This window comes from Natator depressus, chromosome 23 (genome assembly GCF_965152275.1).
Source record: "Natator depressus isolate rNatDep1 chromosome 23, rNatDep2.hap1, whole genome shotgun sequence".
Lineage (NCBI taxonomy): Eukaryota > Metazoa > Chordata > Testudines > Cheloniidae > Natator > Natator depressus.
This window is the reverse complement of record NC_134256.1, coordinates 3,701,946-3,717,118: the sequence shown is the minus strand read 5'-3', so window position 1 is coordinate 3,717,118 and position 15,173 is coordinate 3,701,946. Positions and strand designations below refer to the sequence as shown.

General features: G+C 57.2%; 1 protein-coding gene across 1 annotated transcript; it reads left to right on the top strand.

Annotated features, from left to right (window-relative positions):
- Window positions 1–392: 392 nt before the first annotated feature.
- LOC141976783 (mRNA decay activator protein ZFP36L2-like) lies at window positions 393–4,156 on the top strand. Its single transcript, XM_074937945.1, has 2 exons — window positions 393–492; window positions 3,302–4,156. Exons 1-2 carry the CDS (start codon window positions 439–441, stop codon window positions 4,154–4,156), a joined length of 909 nt encoding a protein of 302 aa, XP_074794046.1. The 5' UTR covers window positions 393–438.
- Window positions 4,157–15,173: the final 11,017 nt, after the last annotated feature.

Below are 15,173 nucleotides of genomic sequence, written 5' to 3'. Positions count from 1 at the left end.
GTAAGGGTCACACTCCAGCTCCAGGGAGAGAACCCAGGAGTCCTGACTCCCAACCCTCCTGCTCTAACCACTAGACCCCGCTCCCCTCCCAGAGCTGGGGAGAGAACCCAGGAGTCCTGACTCCCAACCCTCCTGCTCTAACCACTAGACCCCGCTCCCCTCCCAGAGCTGGGGAGAGAACCCAGGAGTCCTGGCCTCTCGCCTCAGCCTCCCCTTGTGGCTGCAGCCATGCTGGGGAATGCTGCTGCGTGAATCCCCCCCGCTTCCCCCCTCCCAGCTCGCCATAGCCCCGCCCACCCCACTATCCGCCCCGCCCCTTTCCAGGGGGCGGGGCCAAAGGGCCGCGCGGGGCTGCAAAAGCTGGCTCTTTAAAAGCCCTCCACGCGGGCCCGGCCCGGCGCAGCCCTGCCGAGAGCCGGAGGAGCCGGGGCGGAGACGATGCCCTCCGATCTGCTGACCCCCTTTGTGGAGCTGGACGATCCTCTGTGCCAGGTGGGGCGGGGAGACCTGGGGGGTGTTGCACGGAGTGGGGGGAGGGATTTGCCACTTGCAGGTCACTCTCTGCGCCTCCCTCCTGTTTTCCCGCCATGCTGCTCCGATGGGCTTTTGTTACCCCCGCCCCCCCCCCGGTGCCTGGCCGGGCTGGGGGAGGACAGGCCCCGTGAGAGCCCCGGGCTGCAGAAGATCCAGAAGCAAGAAAGCCCTCCCCCCGGAAATAAAGTCTCTGCGGGCTTGCAGCCTGGCCTGGTTCTCCATGTGCTCCTGGCTGCCCTGTGCCGGGCTGGAAGTGGGGGGGACCTGGCAGGCCACTTGCTCTTCGCAGCTGCTCTTTCCGGGGCGGGGGGAGGCTTGGTCCCAGCGAGAGGGGCGGGAAATGGTGCAAAGTTTTGTAAAAAGCCAGGAAGGATTTGCACCTTGGTGTCCAGGCAGCAAGGAGATTTACTTGGGGCTGCGTTGGGCAGGGGGTTGGATTAGGTACCTCCTGAGGTCTCTTCCAAGCTAGGAAAAGCTATGATTTCCAGCTGGATGGGTGCTGCCCCCCCCCCCCACCTACCCACCCACCCACACACACTTCAGTGCAGGGTTTGCAGCTTGGTTCAGTGGCTCTCAGCGTCCTCCCCCCATACAGATTGTCCCTGCACCCCTCCTACCTGTGGCTCCTCGCATCGTTGCAGCTGCCCTGAGCTGGGATGTGGTGTGGGGGGGTCTCTTTCCTCCCCAATCTGCCTGCCGGAGGCTGGGCCCTCAGCGGCCATGAGCTGGGCCTCACCTCAAATAGGACACCCGCTGGGCATCTGACCCTGGCTTTCAGAGATTCACACCCACCCCACCCCTTCTGTCTCTCTGGCTTTCCCCTAGCTTCTGAGTTGCAGCAGACCCCCCCCCCCCCACCGGACAAAAGGGCCCCTCTGCGCCGAGCAGTTGAGTTTTGTAGCAGCAGGGGTTCTGCTTTATTTGCTTGGGGTGGGGGGGGGGCTATAAAACACCCGAGCGCTTTATTAAACGCCCGGTGTGAGACCATCGCGCCCCGTCCAGAGGCTCTGGAACAGAGCCAGGCACTTCAGCGGCGCGGGCCAGGCGTGTGTTTGCTGCAAGGTTTCAAATGGGGAAGCCGGGAAAGTGGGAGCCGCTTTCTCCTCCAGGACATGCTACCACGGCACAAGTGGTTCTGGAGCATGGGAACTGGATGACGCTGTGGGACCCCCTTTGTTCAAACCGGCTCCCTGCTGGGGCCCGGGACTAAGCCCAGCTCGGGGGCAAATGGGGCCGACACCCACTGACTTCGATCGGTGCCATGCCTGGAACGGTGAGCTAGCATCTGGCCTCCCCTCTGGACGAAGCCCCGATAGAAGCCAGGTTGTGTACACCCTGCCCCCCCCCCCAAAAGGGCCTGGTGCCTGTCTCTGCTGCCTAGCGTGCTCCCTAAAGGGTGGATCTGCTTGTATTACGTGGAATATGGTAGCGGCTAAAGGCTCCTGAAAAGGTCACAGTCTCAGGTCTGTTACACCAGTACATCTCCAGCGGTGGGTGCTCTCCTACTGGAATGTGGGAGTTGCCAAGGTGGTGTAAATCTGAACCAAAATTTAGATCTCGTGTGGATGGGGAAACTGAGGCACGGGGGGGTGATTTGCCCAAGGTCATCCTGGCAGCAGAGCTGAGAATAGAACCCAGGAGTCCCGAGTCCTAGTCTGGCGCCCTCCACTCCAGTCTCCAGTGGCCCCGCATTAATGCTTCATTAGCTAGGAGCACTGGGGGGGGGGCGTCCCCATGATGTCCAAGCTTCCCACTCACCCTGGACAGGGGAGCAGCTCCTTGGTACCTCTCTAGTCAGTGATCCTTCCCAGCCCTGTACGGTCCTGCAGGCCGCAGACGGAGTAATTGGCTAATTGCATGAGCCGGGCAGTCCAGACGGAGCCCCTGCAGATGTCTGAGCCGGAGGCGTGTGGCTCAGCTCCCTCTCCCAGGGCTTAATCAGCTGGGGCAAGTGCGCCTCGACCTCCTGGTGTGGCTCCCTGGCCGTGGCTTATCGAGCTGTCAGATCCGATCCCTAAACTGTTTGGCTGCTAAGGTCTCTGTGTGGCTGGCTCCCTGCCACACCTCAGGGCCTGCTGAGAGCAGCTTCAGGGCAAGAACCCAGATTTCCTCCTCTCCTCCCCCCCCACCCCCGGTTTCAAAACCCCTTGGAAATCCCTGCCAGCAGCTTAGGGGGTCTAGGACACACAGCTGCGCCATTCTGCTTCCATCCAGCAGAGGGCAGCGTGCTCACCTCCTCCCATGCCCTGCGTGGCCCCCCAATGTCTGTAAAGCACTTTGCTACCAGACATCCCTGCTGTGAAGGGGGGGAAACACAGGCATGGAGAGGGAGGGAAGCGGCTTGCCTTGTGTGAGTCAGTGCTGGCGGGGGCGCGCATGGAACCCAGGTGTCCTAATGCTGCTCCCAGGCCTGTGCTCTAACCACTAGACCAGCTGTCCTGCTTCACAGTGCCCCCACTTGCAGCTCACCAAGGAAGCATAAACTAGTGGGTGGCACGCTTTGGGGGTCTTCTGCCTCCCCCGCCCCAATCAACAGGGTTCTGGCTGCTGATGCTTAGACGCTGCTTGAGACTTGGCTTTGTTATTTGCAGCTGGGTGGTCGGCCCGGCATGTGGGGCTCAGCCAGGGGCTGTCTGTTCTGTTTTACTGGCGGGGGGGCAGGGTTTCTCCCCTTCAGCTCAGCCTGTTTCTGCTGCTGGCCATCCCCAGCCTCACTAGGTTGCCTCCTCTAACCGACGCCCCCCCCCCCCCCCTTCTGCCCTTACAGGCCTTCCTGAGGCTGAACGTGGCAGAGGAGCCTGGCCCCACGGCGAGATGCCCGGGGGGATACCAGCGCACCTTCTCCGCCTGCCCGGCGGTGCCGTCCAGCAGCGCTGAGCCCCTGGAGGAGGCTGTGGGTGCCTCGGATGCCCTCTGGTCCCTCCATAGCCAGTGGGGCTGGGCCCCAGCGCTGCCCCGCACCAGTCTCCAGCGCATCCCGTTCCGGGCGGAGCGCTCGGCCAGCGTGATCGAGGGCTGCCGGGAGGGGGCGGCCGCCTCGGCCCGCTACAAGACGGAGCTCTGCCGCACCTACGAGGAGAGCGGGGCCTGCAAGTACGGTGCCAAGTGCCAGTTCGCCCACGGGGTCGGGGAGCTGCGGGGCCTGAGCCGCCACCCCAAGTACAAGACGGAGCTGTGCCGGACCTTCCACACGGCCGGCTTCTGCCCCTACGGCTCCCGCTGTCACTTCATCCACAATGCGGAGGAGCAGCGCCAGCCCCCGCGCCTGGGGGGCCGCTCCCCCTCCTTCTCCCGCAGCGCCTCCCTGTCCCCCCCGCCCTCCGCCTCACTGCCCATCCCCCTCCGGCCGCCCGGGCCCTGCTGCTGCTGCCACCCCGCCAGGGATCCCCCCTCTTTGGCCTTTCCGGCCACCGCCACTCTGGGCCAGGACGGAGCAGGGGGGACCCCGGCTGCCCCCGATGCCTTCGCCTTCCCCGGGCAGCTGTTGCTGCAGAGAAGCCCTTCCTCCGACTCCCTCTCGGATCAGGAGGACTCGGGAGGCAGCAGCGGGTCCGAGTCGCCGGGACTGGGGCCCGGCGGGCGCCGGCTCCCCATCTTCAGTCGCCTGTCCGTCTCCGACTAGCCGGTGTGCAGCGAACCTCCAGCACGGGCCCTGCCCCCCGCCCTTTGCTGGGGCAAATGCTTAAATCGCTGCCTCTCCACCGAGAGGCTGGGACCTGGGGGGGGAGGTACAATATTGGGTCAGAGCTGAAGGGGTTAATCAGTTCCAGGGTTTTGTGTAGGGGCAAAACCCCCCTCTGGCCCATGGGTTACTGATCACATGATCCCAGATCTTCTACTTCTGGTATAAATCAGGGCTCATTCCACTCCTACTGGAGTCTGACCCCCCTGTATTGCAGAAGGGCAGAGGAGAACTAGGCCTGGGAAGGGGGTGCTTCTCTCCCCTACCCCCCCCCCCCCCGGCCTATCACCATGTGCCTCATACCATTGCTTATACCAGTGTGTACTGCTGCTGGATGGGATGGGGTCGGAGTCTTGCACTGGTGTAAACCACCATGCAAGGAGGAAAAGCCTCTCCCTGGCTTTCGGTGGTGAACACAGCCTGGGCTATTCTTGCTTGGGGGGCTGGGGAGGCAGAGGCATCACGGGACCTCCTGATCTCTGCAGCCCAGGTCCGTGGGTGGATTCTGAGTCAGATCTCCTGACCCAGAGGCCGCTTCTGGAAACTCGGATGCGTGACCTTGTGTCTTCCAAAACAAACAAAAAGGAAAGTGGTTTTTTTAACACACACAGGCAAGTTCCTGTGGTAGGGGATTTTTTGTGTGTGTGTCTGGGTCTGATTCTGCTGCTCTGCATCTGGTGTAGGGATTTCCACCAGAGCCGGACGCTGCTGTGAGCTGCAGAGCCGGTGAGAATCAGTAGCCCTTTTGAGGAGCCCCTGGTGCCCCGGCCTGTGCGGGAGGGTGGATGTGAAGTGAAACGGACAAGGTGCTGAAACTGAAACTGACCAGCCTCCTGTCTCCCCCGGCCTAGGGCAGGGGCTTCTCACTCCCTCGGGGCAGGCTGCTGGTGGTAGGACGGCTGTAGCTTTATACAGATGATCCGTGACCTCTACCCGAGAGCCCTTCCGGGTGTCCTGAACAAGCCACGTGGCCTTGCTAGCCTCCCGTTGCAGCTGGCAGGCTCTGAGCCTGCCCACTAGGTGCTACTCTCTCTCAGGCTTAAACACCCAAGTGCTATTGATCTCCGAGGGGTTGGTTGCCGCCATGTGTGGCTTGCTGTGACTTAAACTTGCCACGCAAACTCCTTGCAGCCTGGCTGGGGCGGCAGGCTGGCTCTCATCTTACCAGCAGGGGGTGCTAGGTTCCAGCAAGGGGAAGTTAGACATCCCAGGTTGGGAGTCCGTTTGGCAAGTGATTCCTCCTAACTTGGCTGGCCTGCCAGATTCCTGCCCCCAGCCCCTCTCATCTCCTCCCTAGTGGTCTGGATCCTCAGGGGTGGAGGCAGAGTTGCCTCTTTGCATGTTAAGCAGGTGGAAGATGGCAGGAAATTACCCAGCATGGGGGCGTGTCTGGCAAGCAGGCAGGGCTGGGGTTCACCATACCCACCGTCTGTACCCCAGGCCAGATTTCTCCAGGTCGCTCTGTTCCTGTCTAGGCTCTAAACCAAGGAAGGGACAGACTCTTTCCCATAAATCCTCTGCTCTGAACTAAGCTGTGCAAACAGCCAAGCTCACGGGCCAAACCTGCCTGTTTTGTTTGGGAGCCGAGATCTTCAGCAAAGCTGGCCCAGATCTTATGGGCTGAATTGTTTTAGGGCCAGATTCTAAAAACCCAAATGGGCTCCTGAATTATTATTCTCCCCCCCCTCCCACCCCCTCATGTTTCAGATCCATCTGCTATTCTCTGCCCCTCCTCACTGGGCTGGGAATGGAGCAGTGTTTAGACTATGGTTTAATTTCACAGCCCCACCCTATAAGTAGGAAACACTCCCCCCCCCCCCCCCCCCCCGTCAGCTCTGCAGCGTCCTCCTGCTGGCTGGCTACTCTCGGTGTCTTTCCCTGTTTAAACCTCTTCAGTTATTTTGAAGAAAGTTACTAATCTTTCAAAGGTAGAAGGCTTCCTCTGCTAGGCTAGCGTCACTGGGCTAGTATCTAAGCCAAAGAGTTTTCAAAGATGCCTTGGGGGTGGATTTGACGATCCTGCTCCAGTGGGAATAGTTTGTTTTCCATGCAACTGATCAGACCTGTGCATCTAAGGGCTACTTTGTGGGAGGGGGGTGGAAACTGACAATTTCTCCATGTGTGGACGCTCTATTCTGGAATAATTCATGGGCTTCCCAAGCAGAGCAACAGTTGTGGAACAAAATTTGCTCTGAAATGGAGCAGGGAAATAGGGAGTAATTCTGCAAGAGTTATTCCAGTAAATAACCCTTCTCCCCCCCCGCCGGACCAGCCCTTCCTCAAAAATGTAGGTTTGAAAAGCCTTAGTCTGTTTTTTTTTAAATTATATTTTAAACTATTTATTGTCTTTTAAAAAATCCTATTTCTGATATTTGGAACCAGATCTTTTTAGAGGAGCATAAACTTATTTTAGTTTATCCTGCACAACGAAATACAGGACCAGCGCCTGCCTTAAGGATCTGACTGTAACCATGCTGAATCTAACTTATTATGAAATTGGTTTCTTGTTTATTTATAGTGGTTTCACTCTGCTTTTTTATAGATCTATAAAATTAATATAATGGGTGATTATTTTTTTTTATGGATTGTATCTATTTCCTGACTGTAATAAAACTGTCTCTTTTTGTGCATCTGGTGCTCTGCTTAATCTTTAAGGTGAAGGCCGGCTTTGTTTTTTAGCGACTGTTTAGTATCATGGTAGCAACTTACGGAGGAAGAATAATACCAAACTAGGCCCTGATCTTGCACGTGTTTAACTTCAAGCTTCTGGCACTAAGCCCATGTTGAACTTTAAGCAAGAGTGTTGGCTGGTTCAGTGTTTCAAGGGCAGATGTTCAGCAAATCCCTGACTCCTAGGTTCCACTGACTTCACTGGAGCTTAAACATGTCTTGTGGCACTCTCGGAGCAAAGATCTTGTAAGTAAAGATGGTGAAACGCCCCGTCAGTGGCTGGTGCGCTGGGCCTGGGACTTCCAAGACCTGGGCTGTGCTCCTAGTTCTGCCCACTGGCCCTGCTGGGTGATCCTCGGGCAAGTCAGTTTGCCTCAGTTTCCCCACCTGTCAAATGGAGATGCTGATACTATCCTCCTTTGTAAAGCACTTTCAGATCTGCTCTGAAGTGCTAGGGGTTGTTAACAGTGAGGATGTGGCCACATGTTGAAAACCCTTTTTTTTTTTTTTTTTTTTTTTAACAAAAACATCTTGTTTGTGGTGGGGGGTTCCCCTGAAATTTTCCACTTTCAATAAACTTTCTTGGGGGCACATGTCTCTGCTCCCCCACCCGCGACAACTAAAGGACTTAATTCTACTGTGGGGGAGGTTTTCAAAACAGGGGGTGAAGTGTTTTCTTTGACAGCCTCCCCTGTTCTAGAATTTCCCCTGATTTAAAAACAGTGGCCGTTCAGTGTGGATGTAACAGGGTGAGGCCACTGCCCTGTCACAGACCCAATGTGCTGTGTTTTGTCTTGGGTACCTGTCTGGTGCCCTGGCACCTCCCAATCTCTACCCCACTGATCCTCACCATCCCACCACAAGCTAGGGCAGGGCTGCCAGTCCCGTTTTCTTTCCAAGCGATGTCTCTGACATGCACATTATTGATCCTTCTCCTTTAGCCACTAGCTTGTCTGATGCTATTTCTGATGTAACCAGCTTCCCTGCCCTGCCCTTTGTTTTGGTCTGGAATCTTGCTCGAGAGCAGAAGCATTGGAATCAAGTTGCTCTGTGATCAACCAGCAATGTGGCCACAAAGATAAGAGCTGCCCTGCTGGGTCAGACCAGTTTTGCCCAAATCCTGTCTCTGCCAGGAGTTCAGGGGGAGTGTACAGGACAAGACAATTATGGCGTGACCCACCCATGTCTTCCGCTCCTGGCTTTTGGCAGTCAGAGGTTTAGAGTTGCCCTGAGCGGAGGGGTTGCGTCCCTGACCATCTTGGCAAATGAATAGCTATTGATGGGCCTATCCTCCGGGAATTTATCCAGTGGTGGGGGGGAGGTGGGGTTTTTTAACCCAGTCCTACTTTTGGCCATCATAACATCCTGTGGCAATGAGTTCCACAGGTTAGTCGTGCGTTGTGTGGGGAAATTACTTCCTCTTGTTTGTACTAAAGCTGTTGCCTCTTAGGTGACCCCTGATTTTTGTATAGTGTGACAGTAACACTTTTGTTTTCCCCCCTACACCATTATTTTATAGACCTCTATCATCTTCCCTCCTTAGTCAGTGCCCTTCCCAGCTGAACAGCCCTGATCTTTGTAGTCTCTCCCTGTACAGAAGCTGCTCCATACCCTTAATCATCTTTGTTTGCCCTTCTTGCTACCTCTTTCCAGTCCCACTGTGTCTTTTTTTTTTTTTTTTTGATGGACTCACCAGAACTGGACACAGCCGTCAAGGTGTGGGTGCACCAGGAATGTATATAGTGGCATTATCATGTTTTCTATCCCTTTCCTAATAGCGCCTAGCAGACTGCTGGCCTTTTTGACCATACTCGGGGCTAGTTTTCCGAGAACTAGCCGCAGCGACGCCAAGATCTTGAGCGGTAAGAGCTAATGTAGACGCCGCCGTATGTACAGCGGGGATTTTGTTTTCCAGTGGGCGTTGCTTTGCACTTATCAACAGGGAATTTCATCTGCCGTTTTGGCACCCAGTTTAGTGAGATCCCTTTGTAACTCTTCTCAGGCAGCTTTGGCCTTCGCTAGCTTGAATAATTTTCTTTCATCTGCAACCATTGCTACCTCGCCATTCGCCCCCTTTTCCAGATCGCTTATGAATGTCGACCAGCACAGGCCCTAGTACAAAGCCGTGGGGGATCCCACTATTTACCTCTCTGCACTGTATAACCGGACCACCTAACCCTACCCTTTTCCTAGCTTTCATCCAGTTACTGATCCATGAGAAGACCTTCCCTCTTATCCCATGATGACTTGGTTTCCATTAGGTGAGGAGCCTAATTTCCAAGCCTTTCTGTAAAGCAACCACTACAGGGTAGCTAGGAAACCTGCCTCTTCTCTCTTATCTAGGGTCTCAAGTAATTGTACTCCATTCCCATTTTACAAATGGGGAAACTGAGGCACAGGGAGAACTAGTGGCTTGCCCTATGACTAGGCTCACTTTCCAAACACTCTCCTTCCCCTGCCCATTCAGGTCAATTGGCTCCCAAGGCCAGCTAGCCTGGATTCAGCCCCTGCTGGGCCTGGTTGCATCTGATCATCCTACAGCTGGGGGATAGGGATGATTGCGTCAGCGGGGTGGTTTCCAGTCACATGTAGCTGCCTGTGGGGCCCAGCCAGCTGTGCACTGTGTCCGTGTGATCATATAGAAATGTCACTCCTTGCCCCGGGAAGCTCACATGCCACGATGGTTCTGAGCGGCTCTTGTGAACGGACTCAGAGCCATTCCTGTGACTAGGAGCAACAGCCAGGGGGACTGGGGCCGGGAACTGAGCCTTCAAAATAAGTCTCCAAGCTGCTCCGCTTCCCTTGGGCCGGAATTTACGGCAGTGCAACGTGAACTAAACCGTGAATGCTCTTGTTTGTATTCGCCAGGGGCCCCAGCGGCGTTCGGGCTCCTAGTGTGCCAGGCGCTGCACAGCCTCGGGGGAGTGACGGGGGCAGATGGGGAGTCACAGGTGGAGTGATGATTCTGTGGATTCAGGTAGCTCCTAGAGACCACACCAAAGGGGGGGCGGGCCTGACAAGGCGCTGCCCTCAAGAGCTTACCACTGAAACAGATGAGAGGGGAAACTGAGGCACGGGGTGGGGACGTGATTGGCCCACGGTCACCAAGGAGAGCGCGGGCCGTCTTCACTACACGTCAAAGGGGTGTTGTTAGCGGAAACAAAGCAAGGCGTGAGAAAGCTACAACTGGGTAATAGCACCCCTTTATACCCTAGCAAGGCCCAGGCTCCAGCGTTTTGCCCTGGTGATGTACGTGGGTGCAGGCTGAAGGGGGAACGGGGCCCCTCCCTTTCTTGTTTGAAAACCGGGGCGCTGTAGGGCACTTAAATTCCCTCCCCCCCTCAACTGATGCATTTAAAAAAAAAAATCTCTTTAAAAACCAAGCAGCCTTCAAAGCTTTCACATGACGGTTCAAGGGCCTCTGCAAAGTTCAGCCTCGCCAGATCATCCTAGCCAGGCCAGCTGATGGAATTTACCAGCTGGGTCCTGGCTGCCGGGAAAGGGCGGGTATGGGGGGAGGTCTCCACCAGCCTGCAGTGACCCCATCTCTCCCAGCAGAGATTAGGGGCAGGCAAGCTGGGAAGCAGGGGGAATAGGTTTGGGCCCCATATGTCCCTGTGATCTGCCAAACAAAACCGCCAGCTCCCAGTAACTGGCCATCAGTTCCCCCCCGCCAACGGCTCAGTTTTAAAGGGCTTATGTCGTGGCTTTTCTGTAGGGGGAGCTGGCGGGGGGGGATAGCAGCTGGCCTGTTTATGCAGCGGGGTGGGGGTGGGAGCCCTCTTCGCTGTTTGCACCAGTGCCTGGGCAGCTGGGGCGGGATCTGGGGTTTGCACCCTCAGCGGAGGTGAGTTTTAGCAGGGGTGGGGTGGAGTTCTGCCACATGGAACGAGCCAAAGTCGGGCATCATTCTGGAGCCGTTCACGCGGTTGATCCCGATTTCTGCTCCCCCCACACCCAGCCCCCTTCACCCATCTGCTCACAGGCCCCTGTGGAGGGGCTAGCGGAGGGTGCCCCCTGGAGGTCGCAGTTGGGAGTGCAGCGGGAGAAATTTCCAGCCGGCACCTTGGGAATCAGGGAAGGGCCCGGATTTCAACTCGCTTCGGCCTACCTGCCTTGAGTTTTCAGGACTTGATGCTCCAGGCTGGTGCACCTGGCCCCAGAGGATGGTACTCCCATTGGAAGCTGTCAGGGGCAGAGGCCATCTTTGTGTTCTGGGTTTGACACAATGGGGGCCGGGTCAATAAGTGGGGTGCCTAGGTGCTACCGTAATACACCTAATAGCCATGAAAATGTACAGCGCCTGGCACAATGGGGGCCTGGCCCCTGAACGAGTCTCTTAGGCACTACTGTAATTCACCTAGTAGCAATAAAATTGTACAGCTCCTGGCACAATGGGGTCTAGCCCATGATGGGGCTCCTAGGTGTTACCGTAATACACCTAATAGCAATAAGAATGAACAGCGCCTGGCACAATAGGGTCCTGGGCCCACACATGGGCTTCCTGTTGTAAAAGTGGCCAGGGGCTCAGGAAAGAGCCCTGGGAGCGGGACTGATTCAAGGGCTGGGAAACCTGCCTTCCAGCAAGAAGCTACAGGACCTTTTGTGTGGCCCAGTGGATCGCGCATGGCGTGGGGATTCAGCAGAGCTGGGTTCTGGGCCTGGCGCTGCTGCTGAGTGACCTTGGCAAGTCACGGCCCTGCTCTGGGCCTCAGTTTCCCCATCTAAAAAATGAGGACAATTAGACCAGCCTCCTTGGCAAAGCACTTTGGGATCTGCAGATGAAAAGTGCCAGATGAGATGCCAAGGAGAGTTAGGACCCTGAATAATTTGAAGAGCTGAGCTTAGCTCTTGTTATTGATTATTCTGTTCAGGCTAAGAGGCCTAGAGGAGGAGATTTCTGCTAGCTGGGAGCTCTTTAATCAACCATACAGCGGCAATAAGAGATCCAGGGGCTGGGAGCTGAAGCTGGACATGTTCAGGCTAGAAACTGGGGCAGGTCCACATTTTTCACCGGGAAGGGGCTTGACCATTGGAGCAGCTCCCCAAGGGACGGGGCAGCTTCTCCATCTCTCAGAGTCTTTAGCTCAAGACAGGGTGCCCCTCGCTCACATCGGCTCTAGCTCAGCCACAAGATATGGGCTGGATGCTGGAATGGCCGGGCGGGATGGGCTAGCCGGCATTCTGCAGTCGCTGGCCCCATCCCCATGCAGCAAGGAGCTGCCTTTTCCACTATGGGGGAATGCTGCTTCTGCTGGGGGGGTTGGTAAGGAGGGCAAAGATGTTGCCCAAGCAATTCCTGCAGCTGGTCCCAGCAATGCTGGACCTGATCCGGGCCCAAGCCAGGTCCCCAAATGACCTCCTGCTGGTTGAAGAGACAGAAGGGACCAACCTGATCGGGGCCAGAGGATCTAGGACTGGGGTGCTCTGCCGTCTGACTGCTGTTATACTAGCATCAAGGGCCCCATTGTGCCAGGTGCTGCACAGCCACAGAGTGAGAGGCACTCCCCCCCCGCCAAAAGAGCTCCCACACAGGCTGGGAGGGGAAACTGAGGCACAGAGAGGCAGCAGTGACTTGCCCACGGTCGCTCAGTAGAACCAAGGTGAGAACCCAGCAGTCTTGATTCCCAGTCCTGGTCTCCCCCAGCCCTCGTTCCAACCACTAGGCCCTGCTCCTCTCCCCCATTCCCCCTCTCCCTGTGGCCTCCAAAGGTGCTGACGGCTGCACCCCCCTCTCACCAGTCTAACCAGCAGGCCGTATGCGAGGGAATCCAGGATAACAATGGGGCGGGGGCTGGGGAGGATGGGGGGAGAAGCTGGTTGTGTTTGTGGCTAGAGAGGCAGATGGGGACAAGCATTAATCGCAGAGGCTCTGGCTGTGGCATCCTCCCCCCCACCCCCCACCCCCCGGTGCTTTCCCTGGACCAAGGAGCAGGGCAGGAGATGGAGATTGTGCGCATGTGTCTATTCCAGCAGCAGATCAACTCTGTGTTTGTGTGTGTGTGTGTAGGTAGGTTCCAGCAGGAGATCAGGTGCATGTGCGTGTGTGCGCGAAGGGGTGTGCGCATAGGGGCCAGCAGCTGACCAGCTCTGTGTGTGTGTGTGTGTGTGTAGGTAGGTTCCAGCAGGAGATCGGGTGTGTGTGTGTGTGTGTGTGTGTGTGTGTGTGTGTAGGTAGGTTCCAGCAGGAGATCGGGTGTGTGTGTGTGTGTGTCTGCGCGCGAAGGGGTGTGTGCATAGGGGCCAGCGGCAGACCAGCTGGGTGTGTGTGTGTGTGTGTAGGTAGGTTCCAGCAGGAGATCGGGGGTGTGTGTGTGTGTGTGTGCGCGTGCGCGAAGGGGTGTGCGCTTAGGGGCCAGTGGCAGACCGGCTGTGTGTGTGTGTGTGTGTGTGTAGGTAGGTTCCAGCAGGAGATCGTGTGTGTGTGTGTGTGTGTGTGTGTGCGCGCGCGTAGGGGCCAGCGGCAGACCAGCTGTGTGTGTGTGTGTGTGTGTGTAGGTAGGTAGGTTCCAGCAGGAGATCGGGTGTGTGTGTGTGTGCGCATAGGGGCCAGCGGCAGACCAGCTCTGTGTGTGTGTGTGTGTGTGTGTGTGTAGGTAGGTTCCAGCAGGAGATCGGGTGTGTGTGTGTGTGTGTGTGTGTGTGCGCGCGCGCGCGTAGGGGCCAGCAGCAGACCAGCTGTGTGTGTGTGTGTGTGTGTAGGTAGGTTCCAGCAGGAGATCGGGGGTGTGTGTGTGTGCGCATAGGGGCCAGCAGCTGACCAGCTGTGTGTGTGTGTGTGTGTAGGTAGGTTCCAGCAGGAGATTGTGTGTGTGTGTGTGTGTGTGCGTGTGCGAAGGGGTGTGCGCGTAGGGGCCAGCGGCAGACCAGCTCTGTGTGTGTGTGTGTGTGTAGGTAGGTAGGTTCCAGCAGGAGATCAGATGTGTGTACATGTGTACGTGTGTGTGTGTGTGTGCGCTCTCTAGGGTTGGCCTCCTCTTCTCCCTGCCCCAGGGTGGGCGGGTGTTTCTCAGCTGGGGGGGGGAATGAGGCCCACTGGGGGTGACCCCAGCTGACACTGCTCTGCGGACAGAGGGCTCTGATTCTCCTTCCCTCCCTCCCCAGCCCCACGTAACCAAATCACTCCTGCACTCCTCCCGGTGTAAATCAGGAGTCGCTCCACTAGAGTCAGCGGGGCCCATTTCCTTCGCCCTGGTGTAAACCAGGAGGGAGATGCGTGTGAGGACCCTTGCCACGCATTCCCCGGATGCCCCAAACAAGGGTCAATGAAGCACGGAAGACCCCCCCCCTCCATGCACCACCACTGACAAAGCCGCGCGATGCCCCCTTTCCTCCAGCCGGGGGCGCCCTTGGCCCACTTTGCCGTCAGGCGGCTTCCGCGCTGCAAAAGGCCTCCAGCTCGTTGCTTGAGGGTTTCCATGGCATGAGGCCAGGAGTGAGTTCACACCAGTCTCAGCCCTAGCTCGGGGCACGTTTCATCGCTCAGGGCTGCCTGCCCCACCCCACTCGCCTGCTGCTCTCGTCTTGCTGGCACGGAGCCCGGGACGGTGATTCACGCCCGCACTCCCCCCTTCCCGCCCCTGAAAGATGCCTATCACGTCTTTCTTGGAAATGAGAGACAGAGGTCCCTGGGTTCAGCCTGCATCGGCCCAGCCCCACGGCTTGGGAACACAAACAGCCGGGGCAGAACCCCTCTGGCAGAGGGAAACCCCCAGCCAGACTCAGCAGGGCGTAGAGACCCCGGCTGAGATCAGGGCCACATTGGGCTGGGTGATAGGCAGATGCCGACCGAGATCAGGCCCCCGTTGGGCCAGGCGCTGCACAGACCCCAACCGAGATCGGGGCTCCAACTGTGCCAGGCGCTGTACAGACCCTGACGGAGATCAGGGCCCGTTGTGCCGGGTGCTGTACAGACCCTGACGGAGATCCTCGGTTCTGGATCTAGCCGGTTTTAAAGACAAGAGCCATCTACAAAGTCTGAATCTGAATTTGTGTTTCCACCAGCCCAAAGCTCCAGGCGGTGCAGCGCTGGGCCCACGCACACTCACGGGAAAAAATATCAGTCTGCAAATCAGGCCGGGCTTAGATGGGGAATGGTGCAGCTATGCCAGATATCTGTGTGGGGAAACATGCAGTCTGGACCCAGGAAACAGCCAACTGAGCATTGCTTAAGCTAAGATGCTGTCTGGCCTTGTGGTCACAGCATGGGCGTATGGCTCAGGTGAGCTGGTTTCTATTCCCGCCACTGCCTCCCTGTGCGACCTTGGCCAAGTCACTTTCCCTCTCT